Below are 12,032 nucleotides of genomic sequence, written 5' to 3'. Positions count from 1 at the left end.
CTGATATTGAACTTTGTCTTATTAATACTGTAAAAGAGTTAATGCAGTTCTTCTCTTTGATAGGTTATTAGAGTTAAATGGTCACTTCATGCAAGAGAGGAGATCATCTTTGAGCTCCTCCAGCATTTGAGAGGCAATGCCACCAAAGCTCTGCTTGAAGGAATCAATAAAAGCACAAGGGAAATGCTCAAGGAGCAGGAAGCTGTTCGTGGACGCTTGTTTACAATTCAAGATGTTATGCAGAGTACAGTTCGTGCATGGTTGCAGGTTGTATCTTACAAACAAGCAAATGCCTTTATTTGCAATTTCATTTGTAATATGTTTTGACGCATTGGTTGTGTAAAACCTTCTTCTTTAAAGAAGATATAACATATTAATCTTGTTCATGTGTTTCAGGATAGAAGTCTCCGCGTGACGCATAATTTGACCATTTTCGGTGGTTGCGGCTTGGTTTTGTCCATAATCATAGGACTCTTCGACATAAACGTCAACGGAATACCGGGGTCTGAGCGTTCTCCATATGCATTTTATTTGTTTTCCGGTCTTCTGTTTTTTAAAGGAATTGCCTTGATCGCCCTTGGAATTATATACTTCGGATTGGAAGATCCTATCACCGAAGAGCAAGTTCTTTGAGCATGGATTTGAAGCTAGGGCCGCCGAGAGAGCCGAAACCGAGAGATTTCACCATTGAGGGGGATTCGAGGAGCACGGAATCCATTATGATTTCTGGGAAGATCAATCGATGGTCGAGCGCGAAGAGAAGACGAAGCGGAGGAACCCTAGAATTCTCGATCATAGGGATTTCGATTCGAAGGGTTGGGGGAAAGGATTAGGGTTAGGAATTTTTTTTATTTGCAACGTCTCGACTCTGGAGATCATGGGGTTTATGGCTGGGAAACTCGGGAACGTGGCCGGTGAACCGCATGCACAGTTATTCGTTTGAATATATAGTGCTTTCTGACAGGGGTGAGAAGGCATCTACGTAGATATAGATGAATTCGACAACGAATATCTTTTGCTTCCGTAAAGTCGGCGAATCCAGACGGTCTGCAGCGACTTTTCCAATCGGTAATTGAGAGGAAGCCAGAACGACAAGTTTATATTGATTTGTCTAACGAAATATTGGCTATGAAGGCTTAGTGATATATTTCGATAGTTTAGAGGTTATATGTGCCTATTTTTGTTTCTTAAAGGTTTGAAAGTGATACTGAGTAATGTGAATAATAATAAAAGTGAAACATAAAATATTTTTAATAAAATTTTGTAAGTATCTAACAAGGTTAGGCTCAGATAACGCAAGATGAAATTGTCATTTTTCTTTAAATTTGACTAGAGAAAATCTTGATGTTGAAATTTCAGCACCATTAATAGATTTTCTAAGTCTACCTCATTATTTGTTTTCTCTTAGAATTCCACACATAAATATAATTTCTAGCGTCTTACAACAGGCAACATTATTTTCAAACGTCCCCTCATTCTAGACTTTAAAAATATCAATCTAGAATAGAAAATATTTTTATTAACTTTGAAAATAAAATCATTAAAAAAACCTCTTAATTTGACTTTACAATATAATTTTATTTAATTTTACTTTAATCTAAAAGTACTTATTTATTAAGTTTATTTTACATCTATAATTACTTTAATTTATCTATATAATAACTAATTGTTAAGAAAACTAACAGCCGATCACTTTCGAGATATTTTAAGCAAAACACAATGATTGAATAAAAAATATTCATATGTATCATTGATAATAAAAACAAAATATATGGTTATTTTAATAAATTCGCTAAAAAATCTAATCAAGCTTAGGTTTGAATAATCCGAGAGGAGATTGTCACTTTCCTTTAAATTGGACTAGAGAAAATCGTAATGTTGGAATTAAACAACCATTAATATAATTTTCTAAGTTCACTGTCTTAGTCTTTTCCCTTTCTTTCTCTGGAATTCCACAAATGAGTACAATTTTGAGTCTATCATATCGGACAGGACAACGTTATTTTTAAATGCTATCTCATTCAGGACTTTGTTCCTTTAAATCAAATTGATTTTGTTATCACGTTAGATAACTAACTCATAGAAAAATTTGAGTCGATTTAAAAATAGAGAAAAGAACAATGTATAGACAAAAGTGAAGATGATTTGTCATGCCAATGCAATAGTGATCAGATTGTTAAAATGGGATTATGCTATTTAAGTGTTCCTAGAGTTCAAATCTCAGCGACACTAATTTAATTAGAACATTATTAAATTTTCATTTATTTGAGAAAAAGAAAAGAAAAGAAAAGAAAAGAAAAGAAAAGAAAAGAAATATATACCATTATTATTTGAGAATAAGTGACAATCTAGACTCTGGAATTCCCCAACCATTACAATTTCCATACTCTTCTTGTTTCCTTCCGTGGAATTCCACAGCCATCTTAATCTTCGTACTTGGAAAGCTCAAATGTCTCTTTCCACCAGTGAAGTAAATAACATGTGGTACATAGAAGAAGAAGAAGAAGAAGAAGAAGAAGAAGAAGAAGAAATATTCTCTACTAATATTGCCTTTAGGCCTTGACTATTGCGAGAGCTGCTTATATGATCCTATTAATCCCAGGTGTTTGGAAGCTAGAAGAAGTAAAAGAAGTTTAATGGCCAAGGCGACAAGATCCTCTATCCAATGTTGTCATATCGTCCTAATAATGATATGGATTCTACTGGCCCAATATCAAATCCCCATTTCCTCCGTATCTGTGGAGCCCAAAGGAGGAGGAAGGAGTTGCATCGAGAGAGAGAGGGACGCACTTCTTTCCTTCAAAGCAAGCATTGAAGATCCCAGTGATGTCCTATCTTCTTGGCATATTGGCCAAGACTGCTGTCGATGGAGGGGCGTCGTGTGCAGCAACAGGACAGGCCATGTTGTGAAGCTCGACCTCCGTAACAACTTCACCAACTTCAACTATGACTACTACACTGACATGATCAATTATAAGTTTCGGACATTGGGCGGTGAGATCAATCGTTCTCTGCTGGCTATAGAGCATCTCAACTACCTCAATCTAAGCTACAACGACTTCGGACATAAGCGGATACCAGAATTCATTGGCTCCTTCAAGAACTTGAAGTATCTCGACCTCACTGATGCAGGCTTCGGTGGAAGCATACCTCCTCAGCTCGGTAATCTCACTAAGCTGCTCCATCTCGATCTTTTTTCTAACTACTTGGAGTCGGTTGATTATGTAGCTTGGTTACCGCATCTCTCTTCCTTGAAGTACCTCGACATGAGCGACGTAAACCTTAGTGCTGCTGTGGATGGGGTGCAGGTCATGAGCATGCTTCCAGCTTCTCTAAGAGTTCTTTATCTAGTTGATTGCAATCTCAATGCGACGTTCTCTTCTTTGCCTCTTTACTTTTCTAATCTCACATCACTTGTGAGACTTGGTCTTGGGGGCAACTACTTTCACGGTCCTATTCCTGATGGCCTACTTGGAAATATGACCTCTCTCGAAGAACTTGGGCTTGGAGGCAATGATCTCATTGGCATGGTACCGAGGACTTTGAAGAATCTACACAACTTGAAAGTGCTCAACCTAGCGGAAAATCAAATCAGCGGGGACATAGCAGAATTGATGAAAAGGTTGCCGCCCAAGATAGAGGAGTTGTATTTGTTTGGAAATAACTTGACCGGAAGTCTGCCAAGTTGGCTCCAGCACATGACCAGTCTAAGGTATCTTGATCTCGGTTACAACAGCCTTAGCGGTCACATACCTTCCTGGATTGGAAAGCTCACTAATTTGAGAGATTTATCTTTGAGTTTCAATCACTTCGTTGGGATTATATCAGAAAATCATTTTGCAAATCTGACGAGATTAGAAGATTTATCCTTGTCCGGCAACAGCAACCTGACCATGGTAGTAGGCCCAAATTGGCTCCCTCCATTCAAATTAAAATATGTAGACCTGAGCTCTTGCAATCTGGGACCTCATTTTCCTACGTGGATTCGATCACAGACTGACATGATCAATTTAGCAATGTCCAATTCGGGAATAGCCAATAGGTTACCTGATTGGGTTTGGAATGTAATTTCTTCAGTCAAATATCTTGATCTCTCCCTAAACCAGATCAACGGAGTATTACCATCGACTCTCGAGTTCTTGTCAGCAGCATATGAAATAAATCTGAATTCAAATCAATTCCAAGGTGGGGTCCCACAATTACCGATGAGTCTTCGAGTGCTAGATCTTTCAAACAATAGTTTTACTGGTACCATCCCATTATCTATGTGCAACCAGGTGCAGTCCTTAGGAATCTTGGATCTATCACACAACCGCCTATTAGGACAACTTCCTCAATGTTTGACAAGCAGGAAATCTTTTAGAGCTAATCCTAGCGACTTGACACCGATAGGTTCTGAACTTTCAATAGTAAGCTTCCGCAACAATAGCCTCTCTGGTGAATTTCCTTTGTTCTTCCGAGGTTGTCAGTATCTTAATTTTCTTGATCTTTCTTATAATAAATTCTATGGAAGCTTGCCGATATGGATAGGTAAAAGATTACCACAATTAGCCATTCTCTTATTAAGGTCTAACATGTTTTCTGGCTATATACCTATTCAGCTTGCAAAATTAGACTATCTCCATGTTTTGGATCTTGCTCACAACAATCTATCAGGAACCATAGCTCCATCTCTCGTGAACTTCACAGCAATGACTACAGTCTCCTCATATAGAAGTTATTATATCCCTGATTTCATCAGCTTTTTCGTGGTCACAAAAGGGCAAGCTTTGGATTACTATACCATGACAATGATGTCTCTCATGTCGAGCCTCGACTTATCATGCAACAGTCTAACCGGAGAGATCCCTCAAGAGATAGGAGGCCTTGCTACATTGAAAAATTTGAACCTGTCGACAAATCGATTGATTGGAGATATTCCAGATGGGATGGGTGGTCTATGGTCATTGGAGTCTCTTGACCTATCAAACAACGAGCTTTATGGTGAAATTCCTCCAACTCTATCAGCTTTAACTTTTTTGAGCTACTTGAACTTGTCCTATAATAACCTCTCAGGAAGAATACCTTCTGGGCAGCAACTACAAACATTTGACAATCCGTCAATCTACGAAGGCAACAATGATCTTTGTGGGCCTCCTATTTCGAAGAATTGTTCAGGAGATGGAACGACTCTAAATTATCCTCTAGAACATGAAGATGGAAACGAGATGTCATCTTTTTATCTCAGCATGGGTCTAGGATTTGCAGTGGGGCTTTGGGTGGTCATTGGTCCATTACTGTTCAAGAGGACATGGAGCGCAACTTATTTTCTCTTCATGGACAACATCTGTGATAAGATCTATGTGTTTATGGTTCTTAATTGGGCTAGGTTCATTGCCAACATCAAGAAGAAATAAAGCAGAGGCGTGGTTATGCAAACGGAGGAGTTTCCATGGTTCAGATCATGGAGATTAGTCACTGTTTATTGCTAAATTGTGTGATTATGCTATCAACATCCAAATGTTGATCACATCTTATAATAGATAAAAGAAGTAAATATGTATCAAATATGTTGGTCATCTGATCTCTTCCATGTAATCTATATATCAGACTTGTAATTGTCTTTCACATCGTCAACATGCTGCTTTTCTAGTAAGGTTGTGTTGTTGAAAAGTAGTTAAAACTCCAATCTATCAGATGCAGTAACTTTTGTTACCTTACAAATTATCACAACTTTACTAATTTACATAGCTTTGGTAATTAACATAACTTTTTTCTATCTTACTTTTATTATTTTACTAAGTTTACATTCTTATTCGTTTTCCTCCTTTAGAATTCTATAAACCAATCCCTAAATATAAGAATGTTTTTTCTTCCTTCCTTCCTTCTATGGCTTGATGGAGGAGCAATTTAAGTTGACAATAATTCCATTTGCTTAGGACCAATGCTGAGGAATACAGTTCAGTTGAACACATAACAATGGGAGATATCCTAATTTGCTGTTGGCATTTAATTGTATCTTAGCATCAAACCGTCACTTAGCTATCATCCATTTTGTAAGGTAATCCGCTTATTTAGAAGCTTAAGTCGGTTTAAATGATGACCTAGTCAAACTTATTTTGTTAATCATGTTAGATAACCAATTAATGAAAAAAAATTTGAGTCATACTAAGAATAAGCAAAACAATAGTGTGTAGACAATAATAAACAATGAGATATCAATACCAATGGGATAGTGATCATATTGTTAAAGAGGTATATGTTATATATGAGTGTAATTAGTTCAAATTTCAGTGGCACTTATTTAATTCAGAAAATATTAAGTTCCCACTTCTCAAGGATTAAAAAAAGAATTATTCACCAAATATATCCTGCATTTCCACTAATTTTTATTAATGTCACGTCTTTAATGATTTTATAATTAAACTCTTTATTTTTTCTTATGGCATTTTGGGTTAAATAAATTCAATCATTTTCAAGTGAATCGGGGTAAGTTACGTAGTTGTTCAAAGTAGCGAGAGGGTGTTATATAAAAACTATAGAGAAAAAAGAATAAAAAGTCCAGTTATTAAAAAAATAGTGAAAATATAAGGTATGATTTAAAAATATTTCATTCTGGACTTTAAAAACATTTCATTATGGAATAGAAAATATTTTGTAAACTTTAGAATTAAAACCATTAATTTGACTTTAAAATATAATTTCATTTAATTTTACTTTAATATAAAAGTTTACTTATATTAAGCATTCATTCTACGTCTATAGTTACTTTAGTTTATTTATATGATAACTAATTGCTAAGAAAACTAATGGGCTGAATAGTTGTGAGACATTTTAAGCAAACACAATGGTTGAATAAGAAATATTCATACGATAAAGCGTTAATAATAATAAAAGCAAAATATATGATAATTTTTATAAATTTGTTGAAAAATCTAGTAAAGATTAGATTTCGAATAATCCCTGCCAAGATTACCATTTTCTTCTTTCTAGTGTTGGAAACCCGCAAAGATTGATAAAATGCTATATTATCTTATTAATAGGTACTCTGACCCGTGGCCACATCGCACTACCTAGTCACCATCGGGATGGCGCCTAGGACTTTTTTAGATAGTCGATCCGTTTAGGGTCACAGTAGGTACTATACAGTGTTCTTCTAACTTTTCCACTAGCCGTTGAGAAAGATTATAGTCACGAGAATAAAAATCCAGGAATCTTTTCCCTAATTCCGCCAGAATCACTTGGTAGCACGTAGCAATGTTACATTCCAAGGATCTTTCCCTTGGACTTATCTTCTTGAAAAAAATTAGGTTCTAGATCTCACTTTTATTAATATTCAACTATACTGATTCTTTCTGAATCTCAAGTATCAAATTCATCAATCACCAAAATTCTCAATCTTCAAAATATAATATATACACGAATAATCCATAAATTCAAATACTACTATTTCCTCTAATATATATAATATAAATCATTCTTAATAAGTCAGAAAACACAAATAAATAATAATCTAATATTTAATCTTGCAAAATTTCACGTCTCAAAAAATAATATTTTATTTTTGATCATATTCTAAAAAAATAAAGATCTCTTATATTTTATTTATAGAAAATAAAATATATTAGCATAAAGATTTCCTCTATTATTTTCTGAAAATAAAATATAATAATATTTTTTTTTACAAATCCGAAATTCCTTAGAATTGAAGTAATTCTAATTTATATCTTATTTTCTAGAAAAAAAAATAATATTATTTATTTTCAGGAATCCGAAATCCATATAAATTGAAATATTACTAATTTATATCTTATTTTCTACAATAGAAATAGATATTAATTATTTTCATAAATCTAAAAATTCATTTAAATTGAAATATTCCTAATTTATTTCTTATTTTCTGCAATAAAAATAAATATTTTGAAATCTGAAAAATAATAAACAATAAAATCCCTTTTTTCCAAGAATGATAAATATGAATTTTCTATAAAATACAAAATATTAATATTTCTAATTTTTTATTGAAAATCCTTAAAACAATGAATTTCTTACATCATCGCATTGCAAAATTTCTTATCTTATAAAATCAAACGGGATAAGAATAAATATAAATATATTTATAATTCATCAATTCTATTTTTATATAATAAAAATTTAAGAAAATATGAGTGGAGACTTGCCTTGATTCGCTCAATCTAAAATAGTTTGATTTTCTCATCCTAATCATAATCTGCACGAATTTCAAAGCACTCCATGATTGTCTTCTCTTTCTTTTTTCTTCTCTTTGGTATGATAAAATTTTTTTTCCTCTATTTTCTATTTTTTTTTTCTCTTTAATCTCCCTCAAGAATAATCTCTTTTGCACTCTCATTTTTATTTCTCGGTACTGTAGCGCCTAATTTCTCTTCTAAAAAATCCCTCTAGGGTTTTCTTCTAGGCCCCCCTTTTATAAAAGAAAAAACAATATATAATAAGAGTCCTACTAGAATAAGAATTCTAATATCTTAAAGATATATCTAGAAATTTAATTTAATTTAATAAAAATATTAAAACATAAAAAATAAAATGAAATTCATTGCTATCTAAATTGTATATTTCTATTTATTTTATTTATTTATGTTCCAAAATTCTGGGTTGTTACACGTCATGTGCAGCAACAGGACAAGCCATGTTGTGAAGCTCGACCTCCATAACAACTTCATCGACATCAACTATGACTACAACACTAACATGATCAATTATAAGTTTCGAACGTTGGGCGGTGAGATCAATCCTTTTCTACTGGCTATAGAGCATCTCAACTACCTCGACCTAAGCTACAACAATTTCGGACATAAGCGGATACCAGAATTCATTGGCTCCTTTAAGAACTTGAAGTATCTCGACCTCACTGATGCTGGCTTCGGTGGGAGCATACCTCCTCAGCTCGGTAATCTCACAAAGCTGCTCCATCTCGATCTTTCTTTTAAATCTTTGCACTCGGTTCATCTGGTATCATGGCTACCATGTCTCTCTACCTTGAAGTACCTCGACATGAGCGAGGTAAACCTTAGTGCTGCTGTGGATGGAGTGCAGGCCATGAGTATGCCTCCAGCTTCTCTAAGAGTTCTTTATCTATTTGATTGCAATCTCAACGCGACGTTCTCTTCTCTGCGTCTTTACTCTTCTAATCTCACATCACTTGTGAGCCTTGGTCTTGGGGGCAACTACTTTCACGGTCCTATTCCTAATGGCCTGCTAGGAAATATGACCTCCCTCGAAAAACTTGGGCTTGGAGGCAATGATCTCATTGGCATGATACCGAGGACTTTAAAGAATCTACGCAACTTGAAAAACCTCATTGTATGGGATAATCAAATCAGCGGGAACATAACAGAAATGTTGAAAAGGTTGCCACCTAAGATAGAGGAGTTGGATTTGTCTGCAAATAACTTGACCGTCTGCCAAGTTGGTTCAAGCACATGGCCAGTCTAAGTTATCTTGATCTCAGTAACAATAGCCTCAGAGCTCCCATACCTTTCAGGATTGGAAAGCTCACTAATTTGAGCAGTTTGTTTTTGGGTTTCAATCACTTTGTTGGCATTATATCATAAAATCATTTTGCAAGTCCGACAAGATTAGAATATTTATATTTGTCCAACAACAACAACCTGACCATGGTAGTAGGCCCAAATTGGCTCCCTCCATTCAAATTGAAATATGCAGGCTTGAGCTCCTGCAATCTGGGACCCCATTTTCCTACGTGGATTCGATCGCAGACTGATATTATCGATTTAATAATGTCTAATACAGGAGTAGCTCATAGGTTGCAAGATTGGGTTTGGAGTGTAATTTCTTCGGTCGAATATCTTGATCTCTCCCTAAACCAGATCAGTGGAGTATTACCATCGACTATGGAGTTCTTGTCAGCAGTATCTGAAATAAATTTGAATTCAAATCGATTCCAAGGTGGGGTCCCACAATTACCGACGAGTCTTTGGTTGTTGGATCTTTCAAACAACAGTATTACTAGTACCATCCCATTATCTATGTGCAACCAGGTGCAGTCCTTAGGAATTTTGGATCTATCACACAACCGCTTATCAGGACAACTTCCTCAATGTTTGACAAGCAGGAAATCTTTTAGAGCTAATCCTGGCGACTTGACACCGATAGGTTCCGAACTTTCAATAGTAAACTTCCGCAACAACAGCCTCTCTGGTGAATTCCCTTTGTTCTTCCGAGGTTGTCAGTATCTTAATTTTCTTGATCTTTCTTATAATAACTTCTATGGAAGCTTGCCGATATGGATAGGTAAAAGATTACCACAGCTAGCCTTTCGCTTATTAAGGTCTAACATGTTTTCTGGCTATATACCTATTCAGCTTGCAAAATTAGATTATCTCCATGTTTTGGATCTTGCTCACAACAATCTATCAGGAACCATAGCTCCATCTCTCGTGAACTTCACAGCAATGACTACAGTCTCCTCGTACGGAAGTTATTATGTCCCTTATTTCATTAGCCTTTTAGTGGTCACAAAAGGACAAGCTCTAGAATACTATACCAATACAATAATATCTCTCATGTCGAGCCTCGACTTATCAAGCAACTGTCTAACCTGAAAGATCCCTGAAGAGATAGGAGGCCTTGCTACATTGAAAAATTTGAACTTGTCTGGGAATCAATTGATTGGGTATATTCCATAGACGATGAGTGGTCTACAGTCATTGGTGTCTCTTGACCTATCAAACAATGAGCTTTATGATGAAATTCCTCCAACTCTATCAGCTTTTAACTCTTTTGAGCTGCTTCTTGCTGCTGGAAGTTCAGCTCCTAAAAGTATACATGAAGTTATAGCACAACTAGCTTGCCGACTCACTCGGTGGGATGATAGGTACTGTCAATAATTTTTTCTTGTAATAGTCATTTATAAGCTAATGTTTTTTGACTTCTGTCAATAGAAAAAGAGATGTGTTAATGTATTTATAGTATGTTGGTAGGTGATTTAGTTAGCCTGATGGGCATTATAATCTTCATTCTGTATGTTACTTTTCAGTGACCACGGCTGGCTTTTACCTCTAGTTTGGCAACAAATCTTTTGTTTTTACCAGGTTATTGTAAACCAATTTTTACTTATACTAACAGAGAACCTCATTTGCTTCGTTGTACCTCTGAACAAGTAATACGGTTTTCTTAATTATACTTGCATTATTTTAGGGAATTTGGTTTTATTTCATGTTCCTCTGTATTTTGCTGCAGATTGTTCCGCAAGTATGTACTTGGAGGAGCAGATGAAATAGAGTTAAAGTTTGTAAATAGGTAATTTGTCTGATTCGTATACCTCTTTTGACTTATATAAGGTGCTCTAGGAGCAATATCATGTAAGGATATTGTTTCCACTTTCCAGGAGAAATCATGAAGACTTGAATCTACTCTGTATAATCTTTAACCAAGAAATTAGGAGACTGGCCACTCAGGTTAGCAATTGTCAGAAATATGTCCTTTAAGTTTGGACATCTGATATTGAACTTTGTCTTATTAATACTGTAAAAGAGTTAATGCAGTTCTTCTCTTTGATAGGTTATTAGAGTTAAATGGTCACTTCATGCAAGAGAGGAGATCATCTTTGAGCTCCTCCAGCATTTGAGAGGCAATGCCACCAAAGCTCTGCTTGAAGGAATCAATAAGAGCACAAGGGAAATGCTCGAAGAGCAGGAAGCTGTTCGTGGACGCTTGTTTACAATTCAGGATGTTATGCAGAGTACAGTTCGTGCATGGTTGCAGGTTGTATCTTACAAACAAGCAAATGCCTTTATTTTGCAATTTCATTTGTATTATGTTTTGACTCATTGGTTATGTAAAACCTTCTTCTTTAAAGAACACATAACATATTAATCTTGTTCATGTGTTTCAGGATAGAAGTCTCCACGTGACGCATAATTTGACCATTTTCGGTGGTTGCGGCTTGGTTCTGTCCATAATCACAGGACTCTTCGGCATAAACGTCGACGGAATACCGGGGGCTGAATATTCTCCATATGTATTTTATTTGTTTTCCGGTCTTCTGTTTT

General features: G+C 35.3%; 2 protein-coding genes across 2 annotated transcripts; both read left to right on the top strand.

The window, feature by feature from the left end:
- Positions 1–2,687: 2,687 nt before the first annotated feature.
- LOC140759420 (receptor-like protein EIX2) lies at positions 2,688–9,453 on the top strand. Its single transcript, XM_073095982.1, has 2 exons — positions 2,688–5,368; positions 8,634–9,453. Exons 1-2 carry the CDS (start codon positions 2,688–2,690, stop codon positions 9,451–9,453), a joined length of 3,501 nt encoding a protein of 1,166 aa, XP_072952083.1.
- A 1,080-nt stretch (positions 9,454–10,533) lies between these two features.
- LOC140759409 (uncharacterized) lies at positions 10,534–11,468 on the top strand. The gene is made up of 3 exons (XM_073095969.1): positions 10,534–10,855; positions 11,221–11,280; positions 11,369–11,468. The coding sequence occupies exons 1-3, from the start codon at positions 10,671–10,673 to the stop codon at positions 11,466–11,468; spliced, it is 345 nt and encodes a 114-aa protein (XP_072952070.1). The 5' UTR covers positions 10,534–10,670.
- Positions 11,469–12,032: the final 564 nt, after the last annotated feature.

The sequence above is a fragment of the Typha angustifolia genome, chromosome 1, assembly GCF_048772165.1.
Source record: "Typha angustifolia cultivar Huaian chromosome 1, ASM4877216v1, whole genome shotgun sequence".
Taxonomy (NCBI): domain Eukaryota; kingdom Viridiplantae; phylum Streptophyta; class Magnoliopsida; order Poales; family Typhaceae; genus Typha; species Typha angustifolia.
This window is presented reverse-complemented; position numbering and strand designations above follow the sequence as displayed.

Excerpts from the sequence above, each read along its gene's own strand:
- LOC140759420 (XM_073095982.1), top strand. The coding sequence starts at position 2,688 with ATGATATGGATTCTACTGGCCCAATATCAAATCCCCATTTCCTCCGTA. Across the intron at positions 5,369-8,633 it reads ATGGTTCTTAATTGGGCTAG|CAACAGGACAAGCCATGTTG; the intron begins GTTCATTGCCAA and ends CGTCATGTGCAG.
- LOC140759409 (XM_073095969.1), top strand. The coding sequence starts at position 10,671 with ATGAGTGGTCTACAGTCATTGGTGTCTCTTGACCTATCAAACAATGAG. Across the intron at positions 10,856-11,220 it reads CTCACTCGGTGGGATGATAG|ATTGTTCCGCAAGTATGTAC; the intron begins GTACTGTCAATA and ends ATTTTGCTGCAG. Across the intron at positions 11,281-11,368 it reads GAGTTAAAGTTTGTAAATAG|GAGAAATCATGAAGACTTGA; the intron begins GTAATTTGTCTG and ends TCCACTTTCCAG.